The 17458-nt window shown below is 37.5% G+C and overlaps 3 protein-coding genes across 3 annotated transcripts; 2 read left to right on the top strand and 1 right to left on the bottom strand.

The window, feature by feature from the left end:
• The first annotated feature begins 70 nt into the window (after positions 1-70).
• On the top strand, positions 71-8036 carry LOC145218263 (gamma-butyrobetaine dioxygenase-like). Its single transcript, XM_080085673.1, has 10 exons — positions 71-457; positions 527-663; positions 845-1052; positions 1428-1503; positions 1955-1999; positions 2202-2326; positions 3601-3802; positions 4576-4698; positions 4885-4989; positions 7191-8036. The coding sequence occupies exons 1-10, from the start codon at positions 369-371 to the stop codon at positions 7296-7298; spliced, it is 1218 nt and encodes a 405-aa protein (XP_079941799.1). The 5' UTR covers positions 71-368; the 3' UTR covers positions 7299-8036.
• On the bottom strand, positions 5313-7040 carry LOC145218264 (uncharacterized). The gene is made up of 2 exons (XM_080085675.1): positions 6502-7040; positions 5313-5646 (listed from the first exon to the last, which is right to left on the bottom strand). The coding sequence occupies exons 1-2, from the start codon at positions 6740-6742 to the stop codon at positions 5384-5386; spliced, it is 504 nt and encodes a 167-aa protein (XP_079941801.1). The 5' UTR covers positions 6743-7040; the 3' UTR covers positions 5313-5383.
• Positions 8037-9032: 996 nt separating the features above from the next.
• LOC145220479 (uncharacterized) lies at positions 9033-13336 on the top strand. The gene is made up of 11 exons (XM_080087689.1): positions 9033-9340; positions 9428-9547; positions 9609-9758; positions 9822-9941; positions 10295-10408; positions 10475-10594; positions 10707-10826; positions 10896-11015; positions 11295-11414; positions 12040-12157; positions 12539-13336. The coding sequence occupies exons 1-11, from the start codon at positions 9256-9258 to the stop codon at positions 12810-12812; spliced, it is 1461 nt and encodes a 486-aa protein (XP_079943815.1). The 5' UTR covers positions 9033-9255; the 3' UTR covers positions 12813-13336.
• The last annotated feature ends 4122 nt before the right edge of the window (positions 13337-17458 follow it).

The following is a 17458-nucleotide window of genomic DNA, read 5'->3' as shown; positions in this document are numbered from 1 at the left end:
GGTGGTGTGTTTGGTAAATATCAGACAAAGTGAAGTTTCCACATGGGTTTATCAGTTAAAAGACATACACATTAAGCACATATGACTTGAGAATGCTTTGTATTATTCCTATTACATAATGCCCGTATTCTGAATATCGCGCGCTGGCGGGCTTCGTGCGTGATAACGTTCGCCTATGTGCCAATATCAACATGCATTTGAGGCTCCGAGCGTTAGCACACACATCCGCATTGCGCTTTTGCAAAGTCCAGAGAAAAAGGTTCGGCCGGTTACGCCTTTGCGGCGTATCGGCGGCACAGAGTATGTAACGTACCTAACCTTGTACAATTAGCTGCAGCACAGACAGTTTTGTGAAACTACTAGTTGCAATGGACGAAAAAGCTAGGGTAGAAAGCGTTCGAATATCCTACGCAAAGGACCAAATTGAGGTCCTATGGAAAGATGGTCATGGCAGTAGGTAAGGCAAACACTTTCAACCTTTGTGTAAAGTCGAATGGCTTGTCTGTTGTAGTTTGGTATGTGTTAGGTTTCACAACAAGTGGCTTCGGTTCAACTGTCATTGCAACAATTGCTATCGCTTTATCGTGGGACAACAACGAATTAACTGCAGTCTGTTTCCTGACGACTTCCCAATAATTGATGCAAAAGTCAACAAAGATGAAGGTTAGTTTCAAGCTTAATTTAATTTCTATTCATTTCTTTTGGCCAAGCGTGAATTTGAGGGTGTCAATTTACGGTGTTTGCATTTTGACAGCTAATTTTTCTAAAATTGTACTTAACGACTGCGGTAAAACGGGACTTGGCTCAGTTTTAGTACATTTATAACATATCTTGTTTCAATTAGACCAGCTTTATGTGGAATTTAATGGGGAAGTGTGTGCTAACCACAACACAGTTCTTCCTCTTGCTTTTCTGAGACGAAACTGCTACTGCGATAGATGCCTTCACAAACTAATTGACGATCGCAAAATGCATTTCATAAAACCAGGAGAATTTAAACTCCAACCACTCGACTACAGTACTGTAAAGGGTACGGATGGAGGCCTATTTAAGTAAGTGTTTACTCAAATACCTTCCGAATACACGCCGAGAAGAATGTAGGCTATTGTAATGTGTTTGTGCATATAGGAGCAAGAGTTTTCTCAGATTTTGAACGGCTTGGAAACTTAAGTAGACTACCTTTAATTGGTAATCGACACCAAAGATTAAACAAAGGAGTGTCCCTTTTCACTTCGTCAGTGATTATAATATGTGTTCTTCTTTATAGTGCGTTAATTTAAGTTTGTTTTACCAATGGCTATAAAGGAACGTTTAAAAAAACCAAATGAATATGCCTTTCCGTTAACGTATTTGCTCTCAAACCACAATTTTCATAAACGCCTTGCCAATCTACGTACGTTGAATTGATTGCTTTATCTTTTTTGCAGGGTTTTGAAAGCTGTCATGGAGGTTGGGATATGCTATCTGCGTGGTGTACCCACAGACGAGGAGTTTCTTGAGGAGGTACAAAATTTACATTCATTATAGCAAATACATTCGTTCAGGCACGCTTTACAGTTCATCAAACGGTTAATTAAACATTCTTCATTCTATATAGTTTTGTTGGAGCATGGACAACATTAATGTTATTAGATTTTGTTACTCACTTTCACGTTATGAATTCGAGACCTTATTGTTTCTTTCAATTGACTTATTCAATTTGGTCATACAACCAGTGGCGGTATTTCAATTTTTTGTCAGCCGGTTCTATCACAAAAGTCATATTTTTCAGCCGGTTCTGTTACAAAATGTCCATTGACAGTAACCAGTAATGCTAACCGGTTTCGCTGATCATAAAATTTCGTGAGACTCACCACGGCATACAACTCTTTAAAGAGGATTTTGTGAACGTCAATGCAACGAACAGGCAGAACAAAATCATGTTCATTATTCAAACTGTTATGTTTTTTTTTAGTTTGCTGTTACAATCGGACCATTGGTTGATTCCACATACGGAAGGGTAAGTGTCCAGTTCTTGTTTACATGTAAAAGTCTATTTGCATACTGTTGAATAACAGCTGCTTGGCAATCCTCAGTAAATGTCGTTGATGAATTTGAATAACATATAAAATCCAACCAATGTGTTTGTGGTACTTACCACATATTTTACCACTTGTGGTATTTGCCAATGTTAAGTGAATCCTATTTTTATCGATTACCAGAAATTCATGATACATGATAAAGGGGTGAAAGACAGTGTAACGAACACACGGGAATACCTAACATTTCACACAGATCAAGCGCACTACGAGTCTGAGCTTGGTGTGCAGTTTTTTCAATGCTTGCAGTAAGTACATTTGTAATATTTGACTTTATATTTAGTACATGTTGGGCGTCCAACGCACAAACGATTCACTTACCCGGTTTTAAACCCAGTCACGTGTTTGCAAAATTCGTTTATTTCGTCGTATTACGTTTTTTTGGGGGGATAGTATGTCGCTTTAGCCCCGCCAACTGTTCGCTTTTTGAAGTATTCGCTAGTTTGTGTATACTTACCTTTTATTTTTTTGTACAGAAAACTGATGTTTTCATGATACAAATGCACAAAATGTGTTACTGGACACATTGCAAACAATCGCCCAAAAACTACATTTGTAAATGAATGGCAAAATTTTTTTTAATCGGTAGCATTCTAGTAAATCTATTTTAATAGGCTAAAGTTCACAAACCTGAATTAAATGTAAATAACTTGACGCCACTGTGTGGAAAGAAAGCCAAAGTATATTTATCTAGGCTCATAATATGTCACGCCAAGCCTTACTCGTGATAATTATTAATACTTGGCCAATATTTAACAAGGATGCAATCTTTACTCACTTAATCTGTTTCCCCTTTGTTTTATAAACACCAAAATATAAGTTTTTTTGCGACTTTGCATTCCATATGTATCAGCTGAAGACTTTTCATGGACGGATGCGACTTACATCTGCACATATGCAAGGCGCCCCAACCGGTCTATATTACACACTTACGATTCAATTAGCGTATAGGCGAGCAGATAGTGAATTTGTAGGCAAAAACACAAAAAAAGAACAGGTGTTTTTGCTTGGCGGCGAAATGACGTGATTGGTGTGAAGTTTGAGAGAAAACAAAACATTGGCACTAAAATGGCTACATTTTAATTGAAAAACCATAGCACACGGGAATGTACCTTATCGTAGTAATTTTTTTTTTAAATAAAAGCAAATGTTACATGTCGCTTAGCCCATGCAGCGAACTGGGGTGTGCGTAAACCCTCTGTTCAGCTGGGTTATCGCATTCTTCGTGTCGTTTTTTAACTGCATTGTGTCCACGGCCGGGCATGGCAAACGCTCATTTATAATTTCGGGAAAAGACGGCTATTTGCCTGCAGCAGCTCGAGCGCAAACATTGGTTTTAATTCAAACTTCACGCTTGTTTGTCATGTAATTTCACCAACTTTCCTGTCGTGAACAGGCTTTGTGTTAAATGCTTTGGTTTGGGCATTCGGGTTCAAACTGGTAACCATATTTATAGTATATAACAACCGTACAACAGTATGGTCAGTAAGCAACAGCTTTTAGTACAGTATGATTTATTCAGGTTTGATGAATGTATAGAAGGAGGCGAATCAATTGTGGCCGACATGTTCCAAGCAGCCGAAATTCTTCGACAAGAATCTCCCGATGATTTTCGCGTACTTACAAGGGTTCCTTGCACTTTCGCAACAATCGACTATAAAAGGCAAAATCCGGCATATTACGAAACTCGAAAGCCGGTGATTGAAGTCGACTATGATGACCAGGTTAATGATTGTTACGAATCCCTATTAGCACTGGTAGTGTGCCTGCGAAGCAATATGTACGAACTTTGGCTTTTCTGTGTTTGTGCCTGATAAACTTTGCCTTGTCAGGTCAGTAAAATTGGTAGTAAGAATAATTGATTAAAACACTGATCAGTGCATTGTGCAAAGTGTCCAATCATCTACTCTACTCCAATGTATAATAGCCTTACCTGTTAAACTTTTTTTATCTGGTCATTCGTAACCTGCCTGTTTTCCCCGACTATTTGTTTGAAACAGTGATTCTTTAACTGTGTCTGGGTACACTAGAATGCCGCTAGAAATTTCCAAAATGTGCCGCAAAATATTCCCTATTTTAAAAATGCAAACATATCTAGTGTTCTAGTACTCGATGACGAATTGCAGGCGTGCATGACACCGTTTGAAAGCTGAAATATTTTTTATTTGTCACAAAAGTTAACCATAACCTTAACCCAATGAAGTCGTACATTAACTTTCACCTTAGTGTTGTTGGCCGCAAAGTGTATGGTGAAACGAAAATTCTGTTTGGTACTGCTTGACGAGTTTAAGAAACACAAAAGCTTAATTGCTTACTGACAATTCGACCACACGTTATTCGAAAGAATTGTATTTATGCCTCTGGTGAATTATCTCCAAATCATATCTCTATGCCTTTTAGTGGCGTTGAAGCCCAACCGAAGCTTTTTAAGACACTTGTATCTGTTAAATTTGCATTTGTTTTTATTTGAGGCCGTTTTTTTTCTTCATAAAAACAGATTGTAGCTGTACATTTCAACACTGGACTGGATGCTACACTGCGTGTCAGGGAAAATTGTGTAATGCCATTCTACAACGCACATAAGAAGCTATGGAAGATTATTACAAGGCCTGAATTACGGGTAAAATCGTAAATTTAACGCGCTATTTGACTCGACTGCGTAACTTATATTGACAAAATGCCTACGTTTCATGCCAACCTAATGGCAATATGAGAATCTAACTCAGGAAACAAATCTAATTGATAAGCTTTTTTCGGTACACGTGAGTGCATATAATATTGCTTATCAGTGTTATTTCTTCCGCAGTTCACACACCGCATGGTTCCAGGAGATATGTTGGTTTTCAACAACAGACGTGTAGCGCATGGCCGGGAAGCATTTGTGCCTCACGGCGGTACGAGATTGCTACAGGTATAAGCCTAAGTATTTTCACACAAATTAAATGTAACATTAACAATGTAGGTTGATATAACGCCTTTTGTGCTTTTCGTCAATTTCGTCTATAAGTCTGATCCAAAGCTTGTTTGAACTCGTTTATTTGTTTTGTTTTCTACGTGAAGGCCCTAATTTGTAGCCAAGACAAAATTATAACATATCCTTAGTCCACCGAAGAACAGAAAATTAATAAAAGTATTTCTTTTTATATCTACATCCAAGCCGATTTGCCCGTCTAACGCTACACAAGTATTTTTACTGTTCGAAACAGCTATTTGTAACCACAAATTTACCTAGTTTATTATACTGCGTATCACTGACAAACACACAAAGCAGAAAAGCGTAACACTATAAACATATCTACATGTCACTAAGAAGCGTTTTCGACGACTTCTTCAGTCTTTTTAGCTTCCTTTTTACCACCACTTTCCTCTGTACCACCACTTTCTTCTTTGTTTTGAAAAACACCAGTTGCTGAATCAACGGCAGTTTTGACTCCTTTGCCCACTGACGAAAAGAACGATCCAACTTTTTCAACAGCAACAGTCAAAATGTTTTTGTCTCCTTGCTGTTGTCCACTTGTGCCTTGTCCGTCGTCGTTGCCGTCCATCGTGGTGCTAGACTTTGCTATAGCTTCAATAAGTTGATCGTTTGATGTTAGTGGGGCTGCTGTTTAGGGTTTTATCAGGCAAATAATGTGGTCAAATGACACTGAATGCATGTTATGGCGGATATGCGTGGTCTACACAGACAGTGTCGTTGTACACGCACAAGTAACGTGTGTGCAGCCGCGTATAAATTGTCTGTTAAAGGCCTTGCATGATTTGCAAACACGCTTACAGCAATTTAAAAAAGGAACTGTTTTTTAATTGAAATCAAATGTAGCTTTTTAATTTTGGAACTTTTGTCAAAATTAACTTTAACAGATTATAAATGTTTTCTTATTTAATGACATAACGTAATGTATTAGTCGGACTTTCTTGGTAATCATGTAAGATTGTGCCGCGCGCAACCACCTATTTCAGGGTCGCGTAGGCGGAGATGTACATTTGACAAGGTTTACGTGTTTGTCAGTCCGATGATCAAATATTTGCGAAACAACTCCTCACAAAACACGTTACCGACGCCGGGGATTGAGATCAACACTTCAGGATGATTTGTGTTGCAATATTTCATAATAGCCATCGTCACCATTTTGCGTACTTAAGGACAACTTGTAAAAGGCACTTAAATGAAAAGCTATATAGTTTGGGGCATAGTTTGAAAACATGACATTTATTATAACGCGTTAGTCTGTTATAATTTTAATGATCAACTGGCAGTAAGCAAACTTACACTATATCATACTCAAATAGACTGAAACAAAACAAACATGGCTTTGCGTTTATTAAATTATACTATGCCGCTAGCGGTGTACAAATTAATTATTTAAGACAACTTTGTAAATGGCACAAGCTAGGTCACTTAGAAGTTATTTTAATATCTTACCGGTATTTGGGTCATGCCTTGCCGATTCAACGCTTTGCATGGAAGGTATGGAAGGTCCTTGTCTTTCATTCTTCTTACTTGCCGCTGTTTGCCTCGCAGCGGAAACAGTTTTTTCTCGTTCTGTTGCCGTTTCTAATAATTTTCTACCTTCAGCATGGGCAATCGCCAGCACTTCTGCAATAGATTCGTCTCTGAGTTGCTTGTCCAAGCCACTACGCGAGCTGCTTGTCTCTTTTAGCATACTCGCCTTGTTTTGTTCAGTTTTTCATCAAGAATTTATTATGCAATGCCTGCGGTGCAATTTGTTGATGTTTTGAAGGCAGGATGCCTATGAATATTTCCCTTTTCGGTTTTCGCGTAGTTTAAGCGATGCTTTATGTGTTTTGGGTTATAGGCTACAGCAAGCTGCGAGCAGTTTTTGTTTTATTGCGGATTTAAAATGCTTGTTGCATATCAAAAAGCTTTGGATCACATATCAAGTATGCTAAGTTCGCACCAAACGTTTTGACAAATATACCTGTTTTTTTACCTGATCAATACGAGTTAAGAATGAGTAGGAATCAACCATTTTGATATACTGAATTTGCAGGCGATAACTATTAATGTTAAGGAAACGCATTGAAACTATCAAATATAATTATATCTTCTCTTATTGCCGTTGTGAACATATTATTTCGCATTGTTTTCAGTCGGCTTATGTGAACGTTGAGGATTTCCGCAGCAAATACATGGTACTGGGCCGGAAACTTGGTCATGACGTCACTCCCACAAAGATCGGAAACCGAAGCTCGATATGATTTCTATGAACCTTGTATCGAGTAAATCAATCATATAATTTAGAAAAAAAAATATTTTATGTAAATAAGTAAGCAATTGATGGCCGCTGGTGACGAAAGATTGGCAGCACGAGCTAAGCCTTACGGCAATGCTATATTAGCCCCTACAGCCAATATCTCGTCACCTGCTACACTAATGAGACCTTGTAGGCAGTGGTGGGATTCAGCTGATTTGCACCAGTTCTATAGAACCGTCTCACGAAATTTTATGAGATCAGCGAACCGGTTAGCATTACTGCTTACTGTCAATGGACTTTTTGTAACAGAACCGGCTGAAAAATAAGAGTTTTGTGATAGAACCGACTGACAAAAGATTTTAATCCCACCACTGCTTGTAGGTCGAAACAGTGTGCACCGTCTGCAGCTTATCATACATTGGCTCGATGCTTTCAAAGTAAACAATTATTACCGAAACTAAAACGCAAATTTTAAACTCGACGTCAAAAGTTTAGCCATCTACTGCAATACTATAGTTTTTATTGTTTGGCAGATAACGACAAAAAGTAAAAAACAAACAAACGGTAATGCTTCTAATTTATGTTGAAATGTTGTTTAATCGAAGACGCAAAATAAAACTTCACTAAATTCAAAATTGTATCACCTTTAGTGTGAGCTAGGGCACCTTCCATCGAACAGACAGTCTTTGAACCACAACGTTCCAGATTACTGTTAGTGTACTCGTATTGTATACTTGCGACAAATTAAAATACGTTTACCTCAAGAGAAAAACAGTAGACGCTTGAAGCCATGTATATACCTGCGCGTTATTTGCATGATACAAACATTTGGAACCATTTGCAAATCTGGTAACAAATCAAGCTTGGCAGGTTAATGATAGATTTGTGTGTTTGACCGCCAAAATATGTTGTTGTGGAAGTGATAAACAAGCAAACATCTAAGAGCAAAATGAACTCCTTGGTATGGGTATATTGTTAAATTTAAAAAAATGACCATAATGACAACTCCTTAAAAATATCGTAAAAATAGTTTTGGAAAACAAAATGCGAGGTAGTTATTCCAGCTTAAAAGCACTCATACTTTTGCCAGGCCATGTCGAATTTGTGTCAGATTCTTATCAAAATCCCCAGGTTCCTTTTTCGATGTTAAACATTCTTTATATATATACATCCTACTGTAATGCTCAGTGAACTCTAAAAGCTTGTGTGTTTGTCTAGACACGTAAAGTTTACAGGCTACTTTAATTAGACCATGTGACCGTATGGTACTATACGGAAACCACCTAATACTTGTTGGTCACACTTTCCCATTCTATTTCTGGTGCGAATTCGTTGCAACAATACAGGGTGTTGTGAAGGCGTATAGTATCGTATCCAGATTGGGCGTCATTTCCACTAATAGCTATCAAGATTTCAACATACAGTTGATGTTGTGATGTCATCCAAGTTTCCTGTCTGTTTAGACCAGTCAGCGCATGAGTTTACGACACGAAGTGAAATTACGCTTTTAATAACATTTTCGAGTATCGGTACAAGGGTTTAGTTTGTACAGTTGGATCCTTTGTGTATATTGTAGGCTAAACAAAACGTATAGCAAATAGTTCGGTTGAAATTCATTAGCGATGAATGCATAGGCAGTCTGACAGCATAAACAAAACAGAAAGAGGTAAATTATAACTTGGGATTTCATTGTTGCAAAGTTTTAGGCCACCAATATTTCATTCCTAAGTTAAAATTATAGACCTACAATGTTGTTATTAAATTCTTTGAGACTCTACTTCACCGTCATGGCTGTCTTGCAAACTTGTGAAGCAATGGAAGGTAACTAATTCTTGTGTGAAAACGATTTACCGAAACTAGCTAAATCATAATCTTGTTTGTTTTATCTAGCCACATGTGATACAAAACTGTCGGATTTAAAACACTCGGTCACAAAAGTGATTTGTCCCGGCGGCTGTTGGATGCAACATTCAGATTTATGTGGGACTGACGACTACGCCAGAGGTCCTCTGTGTCTTGCTGCGATGCATGCTGGACTGGTGGACAGTAAGTTGGCTCTTATTATAGGATGCAGTTATGCAAGTTTTGTCGGAGTTCGGGTTTTCTTGTCTTGTTATTTGTGTAATTTTTCAGATTTGGGTGGATATTTTGAAGTGTTTAAAAGTGATCCTCTTCCCAAATACAGTAAATCTGAGAGATTTGGCGTCGCAAGCAAATCATGCCGGACTGCTACCGAAACCTACTCGTTTCAAAGTAAAACATTTCAAAGCATTTGCAGTAAACAGATACGTAACATTTTAGAACATTGATTCAGTGAAATGCAGCACAAAGGGAAACACAGAGTCTTCTGTGACTGATGTTGATTGTCCTTCTGGTTGTGGTTCGAACTACGTGTGTGGGATAAATTTGTACAATAGCAATTCGTCTGTGTGTGCGGCTGCTATCCACGCCGGGGTTTTAAGTGGTAAGTGGTCATTCAGTTTTTGCTTGTTTCCACAAACAAATCGTCCAATCGTAGTTAATTCAGCGGAGGGTGGACACGTGAGGTTTTACTCAACACAATCTCAATCTTCATTTCGAGGTTCAACAAATCATGGGGTCCACAGCAAATCTTGTGGATTTTCGAAAAACGCGTTTAGTTTCACCAGTAAGTTTTATATTGCTACTTAAATGCTTTCTATATAGTAGCATAATTCACCAAAGTATGCTTACATTTTATGTAGCATTTTTAGTACAGTAAACTTCCAGCGGTTTTAGGCCATATTCCTGTTAGGTGAACATTTTGCAGTAAATTAACTACCTTCTCGGCCAGCAGTGAATACCCAATTCGCAGTGAAAACCCAAAAGGTTAAAAAATGCACTTAAATATCTAACATAGACGAAACAAGTAAACAGAAAAAGGTGGAAAGTTCCAAAACATCTGCTATGTCCTTAAAACATTGCTGTTGGCAACTGCTGCAAAACAAAACAAATCTAACCGCAATGTTACATCAATTTTAGATGAAGATTTTTGCGCATCAAAAAGCTGTTTAAACGAAGGCAATTGTCAGTCCGGAATGAACCAACGATTTTGCTTCTGTTCTGTCGGTTTCACGGGCGAAGACTGCCAAATCGGTAAGCATTTCAATTTGTACCTACCACGTAGGTTAAACACTCAAACTTGGAAGTGGATTTGTACAGACATCAATGAATGTACTAGTGGAACACATAACTGTCATCAACACGCAACTTGTACCAACACAGCGGGTAGTTTCCAGTGTTCTTGCAAAGCAAACTACACAGGAAGTGGAACGCAATGTGGTAATTTTTCATGTAGCATGTATTCAAACCACTCTTTCATATGTAAACTGTTGAGCAATTTGAACACATACAAACTTAATGTTAAACTTTCATATTTTTTCTGGCTTTATAGTGCCGGATTATTGTGCCCAAAACCTTGGCCTGTGCAAAAATTCAGGTCGGTGTTCAGACACAATAACAGACTACCGCTGTTCGTGCACTTCGGGCTACACAGGAAGGCATTGTGAGACAGGTATTGCCACGCAACAGCAATCAATTACACTACTTGCAAGTTTGCTACTAAAATTGATGTGAAATGCAGATATCAACGAATGCGCCGCCAGAACACACAACTGTCACGGTTATGCAACTTGTACCAACACAGCGGGTAGTTTCAGATGTTCGTGCAATACAAATTTCATAGGAAATGGACTACAATGCAGTAAGATTTCAAACTAATAATGGCAAATGTACAATACATGTATACATTTTAAACTATGTGTAGACATTATGAGTTTGAACGGGTATACTTCTTGCTTAATATAGTCACCTAAATGGCTACCCTTTCTTCGATTAGTTGTTCGACAATACAACACAAACTATAATACAAAACACCAAAAATATGTGTTCACAGTAAGTCCCAATGTACACATACAGCTTGCGTGTATATTCAACCTCCTGAACGTTTGTTTGGTGTTATAAATGTGTTTTGCTTTTTCAGAAGCGAATTACTGCAATAGTAATCCTGGTCTTTGTCAGAATGGCGGCACGTGTACGGATACGGTGACGAGTTACACTTGTGCTTGTACAGTTTGGTACACAGGGAGCACATGTACAAACGGTAAAGTGGCGTGTTTAAATCTTTTGTGACTCTTTAACTTTATACAAAACGTTTTGTGCCAGTTAAAAATCCACTCTTCTATGGGACTATGTCAAATTAAATATGTCATATGTATAATTTAGAGTAACTTTTGCGTTTATGGACTTAGAGTCAGTTAGCGAAGTCCAGATTTGAAACATTAGCGTTAATAAAATCGTTTTGTCTACTCATAAATAAACTAAATATCATAAGCACAAATTGCTCGTATCAGTCCGAAAAATACACTGGGTAATTTGAATTAATGTTGGATTATACGTATTTGAATTCTACAAGGCTTGCCAGCTACAAACCAATTTATGACCAATAACCTGATTCCCAACATACTATAAACATTACGTATCACAGCGACCTAAATAGGACGTTAAAACAACAGTAAAAGCAGTATGAGTTATTTGCCAAAAAAGCATCCTTTAGTTTGCATTAACTTGATTAGTCTTACTTAGCCAGCTACGCTAAATAACTTACACTAAATGTGTGGAATTGTTTCTCCCATCAGACAGCTTTGCATAAAAGGTCGCTTTCATCTAGCTTTTCAAAAAACAACAAAACAATCGTTTAATAAAAAAATTCCTTACTTTTTTTGCAGTTCGCCAGGACCATATTATATCAAATGACCTAAGGAGCTGGGACGATTCGAGAGCATATTGCAGGTCTCTTGGCGGGGATCTGGCCACTTGGGGTATAAGAGATTCGGCTAAACGAAAGTAAGTCGTGCAAACCTTTGAGTTTCAGGAAAACAAATAAAACCAAAAGTTTTTTTTGAGAAGTTGCCGAAATGATGTGGCGGTTTAAGAATATACAGTACAAGGATTAACTTATTAGGCCAAAACTTAATAAAATGGGATAGTCTGTCGAATTCTACTTATATCTCCAATGTCTATTGTTCAACCAATGCTCTTTATAGTATTGTTATTTATATCTTCACAGTAGGGTGAAACTATTTTGCTTGGTTCACATAATGTTTGCTTATTACCTTTAAGGCAAATATTGAAGGTACGTGGATACAAAAAACCTTAAGATGCAAATAATTTTGGTTAAGTGTATTACAGTACCGCATTTTGTCATGTCATTTTTTTGCAATTTAGCTCTATTATAACCAACTTGCTGAAACCCCTTGGGTCGGGTAAAGTATACTTCTGGATCGGTTTGACAGACAAAGACAGAGAGGGATCTTTTGTCTACCTGGACGGAGTAGAAATGACTTCAAGCAATACTGACTTCCACGAGGGTGAACCAAATGATGGGGGTGGCTTGGGACCCAATGCGGACTGTGTGCTCATTTACCTTAAAAATGGCGTGTACAAAATGGACGATAATAATTGCTGGTACTTGAAATTTGCAATTTGCGAAAGAACCTGATTTTGAAAAACGATTAACTTTTTGCGCAAAGTTAGGCATAAATTTATGACTCAGATCAGATCTGAACCTTTTGCGCAGACCAGCGATCACGACACACTCATATATAAATCATGGTACGCCAGGCCTATTGAAGCCCTGTGGTATTTTTTCCCGTTAAATGCGAAAGTGACAAAATTACAATGCAGACCTCATATTCTACCATTAAACCCATCTTTGAAATGTGTGAGAAACAAATTTTAACGTTTGATTTAAATCTTTCAAACTTACGTATGGTTTTTATTATGGGTTTAACTCTTTTGTACTTAATATTATTTGCATTTATTAATTGTACATATATTGTGCTTTCGGAGAAGGATGCAGGTTTTTGAAAATGCAGGATAAAAATTAACTAAAATATCTAGTTTTGTTGTATTTTTTAAAAGAGAAAAAACTTTTTGTCTTCGTGGCATATTATTTTTGTATTTTTGGCCAAAATGTGAAGCACGTTAGTATAAATAACAGTTGTTAACGTAAAATACACTTTGTTACCACGTTTATTGTTGAGGTTTTTGGCAAAGTTAGCCATTCTAAATTGAACGCGAACCTGCAAACTGCGCGTTTAAAATTCACTTGATCTCACCAAGATAGATCTCCTTAATTTCCACTAAAAATGGCGTCCTTAGCTTCCAACGGTATTCATTCTCTATGCAGGTTAACACTTGCTTAGACTTTACCTGAAAACACAAGGTAAGTTTATTCAGACATAATCAATAGTAAATGATTTGGGCAAGTGACACAACGAGCAGATAAAACGGTAGCATAAACTTCAGATATCCTTGCTTTCAGACATTGCTTACATGATCAAGTAGTTGCTTCGGGGATAAAACGCTCTCGAGGAAAATTAAGTGTTTGCGGTCCCTGCCTTTCTTGGTGTTTGACGAGACAAAGTTAAAAGGCAGGCGATTCGGGCACATCTACAGCTTTTAAGTGATACAGGTTAGGCAGGATGGTTTGTCAAGCTTGGAGTTCGTTGTAAAAAAAACTGAATTTTGTGTATGTTGTAGTCTATTTGTTTAGCTGATGATGTTTATCAGTTTCAGATAGCATTTTGCCAGAACACAATATGTTCAGAAACAGATTTCATTTGGGCAGATGTAATTTTGCTCTGGCCTACTATAACTGCAGCTGATTCTATTGTATTGTATTTAGGGCTTTAACACAGTAACATATGTTTTCTAGTTGAAAAAAAATTCTTCACACAATTAGCAATAACTGTTGCATTTTTATCATTGTTTACAAACCAGCAAATATGTACAGTCCAGAATGGAAGAAAAACTTACTGGAAGGCATTCTAAACAGTAGCAATGTAAGTGAGTGTGTTGCTTAGTGCTTGTGGGACTTCGCGCCTCCAAAGGCGTTTTTGGCCGTAAGCAAGGCCCTTGCGAATAAAAATATTCTGGTGCGCAATGTGTTCTGGCCCTCATAAAAACAATATATTGTTATAGTTACACTCGGTGGGCTCACAATTGTATGAAAATAGCCAACTATTCTTGTCATACAGCAGCTATACTTTGCAGATTCAAAGCAACATGCAATAAAAAACTATAAAATCAAACTAAATGAACATAAAACAGAATTAAATGCTTATACTGATGCCTTGCTAAAACATGATACAAAAAGAATCGTTCGTCGACTATTTAGTCGCATTTTAGCGGTATTGAGGTATTTGGCGTACTGTAAAAATTGTTAGCTGTAAATTGACTTGAGAAACAGTAATTTTCTATTAAGGCCGCGATGTTCTAGTATTTATTTGTGTTTAGGCAAAAATGATTTGATTTATCAACTCCGAGTTAGGTTAACCTACCTACTTGTTTATGAAGTTCATTTGACAAAAGTGACCTTTCATATTTCAGGAAGTCTTCAGGCTACTACGCTCATAATAACTTTGAGACTACAGAATTTTCATAATGGATAAGTCACTGAACTGGGTCATTGGTTTTTACGTTTTGCTGATGCGGATTTTATCGTATTTTCAAGGAACCATCGCCCCGCAAGGTACAACTGAATACAAGTAACGCCGTTTCTTCTCATATTTAACCTAGTATGGCAGCATCACCTAATGTTTCTGCATGAAGGCACGTTTGTGCAGTGCACGCGAGTTGTAAAAATTACGCTGTAAAAAGTCTAACGTAACGTATGTTACAAAGATTATACATGTGACATAATAAACAGAAAAACCCAATTTGTATTTAGCCACATGCGACACTAAACTGTCGGATTTCAAACACTCGATCACAAAAGTGATTTGTCCCGGCGGCAGTTATTGTTTCTGCATGAAGGCACGCTTTTACAGTACACGCGAGTTGTCAAAATTACACTGTAAAAATTCTAATGTAACATTTTATTACAAAGTATATACATGTGACAGGATAAACAGAAAAAAAACAATTTGTGTTTAGCCACATGCGACACAAAACTGTCGGATTTGAAACACTCGATCACGAAAGTGATTTGTCCCGGCGGCTGTTGGATGCAACATTCAGATTTATGAAAGCTGCAAAGGCAATAAATTACGACGTCGAATATTAACGACAAATTCAACGTTTCCTTCACGTTCGAAACATGTCGTAAAATAGACGTTCAGAAATGGTTTTAACGTTTAATTTTTACTTGAGTTTGCTTTTTGGCCTGTTCTAAACGTTGAAATGTGGTTAATTATTAATCCAACAAATACCTTTACTTCATCGACGCTTAATCGACTTCATTTTAACATCAATAAATGTACATAATTTCAACGTGAAAAAAAGACGTCGAAATTAAATCCAAATTAAGACAAAGTTACGAAGACACTAAATTACGACGTCGAATTTTCACGACAAAATCAACGTTTCTTTAACGTGTCTAATTTTATTAATGGTTTTGACGTTTTAGTTTTACTTTGGTTTGGTTTTTGGTCGGATTTCAACGTTGAAATGTGGTCGATTATTAAACCAACAAACGTAGTTTCATCGACGACGTTTAGGCGACTTTATTTCAACGTCGACAAATGCACATAATTTTAACGTGAAAAGAAAGACGTTGAAATTGAATCCAAATTACGACAAAGTTGCGGAGATGCTAAATTACGACGTCCAATAAACGTGAAAAATTCAACGTTACTTAAACGTGCCTAATATGACATTAAATTGACGTCGAATACCGGTTGTTTTACGACCTTTAAAATTTGGACTAATTTTCGACCTTAATTTGACGTCATTTCGACATCCTATTTTTTCCCAATGGTCGATTTTTGTCAGAAATACGTCGATATGGAATTTCGACGTGAAAATGACGTTTATACTACGCCCGGTGCCCACTGGGTTGATACCGATATCAGTTATAACTGTTCGTGTCTTGATGGCTACACTGACCAACATTGCGAAACTGGTAAATTCAAGGTTCTAAACATGATAAACATAACGTCCAATTATTTCAATATCCAATTGTGCAGACATCGACGAGTGTACGAGCAGGGCCCTGGAGAGAAAAAAAATATGCTGGTGCAAGTCAATTTCTGGGCCCCCCTTTGAACACTATTTGTGTGCTGATGATCAAGCGTTTAATACGTTTATTCACCAAAAGAAGCTAGCCGCACTTATTAAACAGCTTGGACAATAACCTCAAATCTTTAGAGTTTTAAAAACCTAAAATTCCTATATTTTTACTGCATGCACTATAGTGTTTGTACAGCAAAGCAAACGCTCAAAAGCAAATACTGGTCTCGACATGTACTGTGTTCGCTTAAACCAGTGGTCTTCAACCTGTGGGTCGCGACCCCATGTGGGGTCGCCTAAACTTTTTCTGGGGTCGCTATAAATTTAATTCATTGGCGTTTACACGCTGAATGATAATATTGAAAGTTTACTTGAAATTTAAGCTGGTAAATTTACATGAAAATACTTTCAGCAGTTTCGGCATTACTTGAAACATTTTTCCCCCCTTATCGGAAAAAAATGGGGTCGCGTGCAAATGCTGATTTCATTTTCTCTCAAACTGGGGTCGCCTTTGAAAAAGGTTGAAGACCACTGGCTTAAACCACGGGTCACCAGAAACTTTTTTCAGCCCAAACATGGTATTTCTGAAATCCCAAAATCTGGTTATGCGACTGTTAAACTGTATATTTCAAGGGTCGGCAACGTTTTAGGCGACGTGTGCCAAAGGCTGAATTTTAAGACCGTGGCATGCTAAAAACTAAACAAGCAGTGTAACAGGTGAAATTGTTACTTCAATATAAACACACAAATCGGTTGGCGTGCCATATAACAGCACCTAGCGTGCCAAAACTGCCAACCTTGACATGCGTTTCGGGGGTTGCCGTCCCCTGGTATAGTTAGTCTCATCTTACGGGCAATGCTTGTATATTACGTCACAAGTAACCTATAGGAAGGCAATTGTTTGCGCACAATCAACACTTGTAGTCTTGTCTGTGACGTAACAAACTCGCTTTGAATCAATCATAGGCGTTGCAATCCTATGAAACTAGGTAATATCAATTCCACATATCGCGACAGGAAAACTTTCGTAGGGAGTAGTTTAATTTTTGAATGTTACAAAGTTATCAATACGATTTCGCAACCTAAAAAATATGGTCGAGGGCCGGATGAAATGACCTCAAAAATATAAAATAT

Source organism: Phallusia mammillata, chromosome 3 (genome assembly GCF_965637545.1).
Source record: "Phallusia mammillata chromosome 3, kaPhaMamm4.hap1.1, whole genome shotgun sequence".
Lineage (NCBI taxonomy): Eukaryota > Metazoa > Chordata > Ascidiacea > Phlebobranchia > Ascidiidae > Phallusia > Phallusia mammillata.
This window is presented reverse-complemented; position numbering and strand designations above follow the sequence as displayed.

Coding starts and splice junctions, on each gene's coding strand:
- LOC145218263 (XM_080085673.1), top strand. CDS start 369: ATGGACGAAAAAGCTAGGGTAGAAAGCGTTCGAATATCCTACGCAAAG. Junction 2,000..2,201: donor TTGATTCCACATACGGAAGG/GTAAGTGTCCAG, acceptor ATCGATTACCAG/AAATTCATGATACATGATAA. Junction 2,327..3,600: donor CAGTTTTTTCAATGCTTGCA/GTAAGTACATTT, acceptor TGATTTATTCAG/GTTTGATGAATGTATAGAAG.
- LOC145218264 (XM_080085675.1), bottom strand. CDS start 6,742: ATGCTAAAAGAGACAAGCAGCTCGCGTAGTGGCTTGGACAAGCAACTC. Junction 5,647..6,501: donor AAGGCATGACCCAAATACCG/GTAAGATATTAA, acceptor AACTTATTGAAG/CTATAGCAAAGTCTAGCACC.
- LOC145220479 (XM_080087689.1), top strand. CDS start 9,256: ATGCAACATTCAGATTTATGTGGGACTGACGACTACGCCAGAGGTCCT. Junction 10,595..10,706: donor AGGAAGTGGAACGCAATGTG/GTAATTTTTCAT, acceptor CTGGCTTTATAG/TGCCGGATTATTGTGCCCAA. Junction 12,158..12,538: donor AGAGATTCGGCTAAACGAAA/GTAAGTCGTGCA, acceptor TTTGCAATTTAG/CTCTATTATAACCAACTTGC.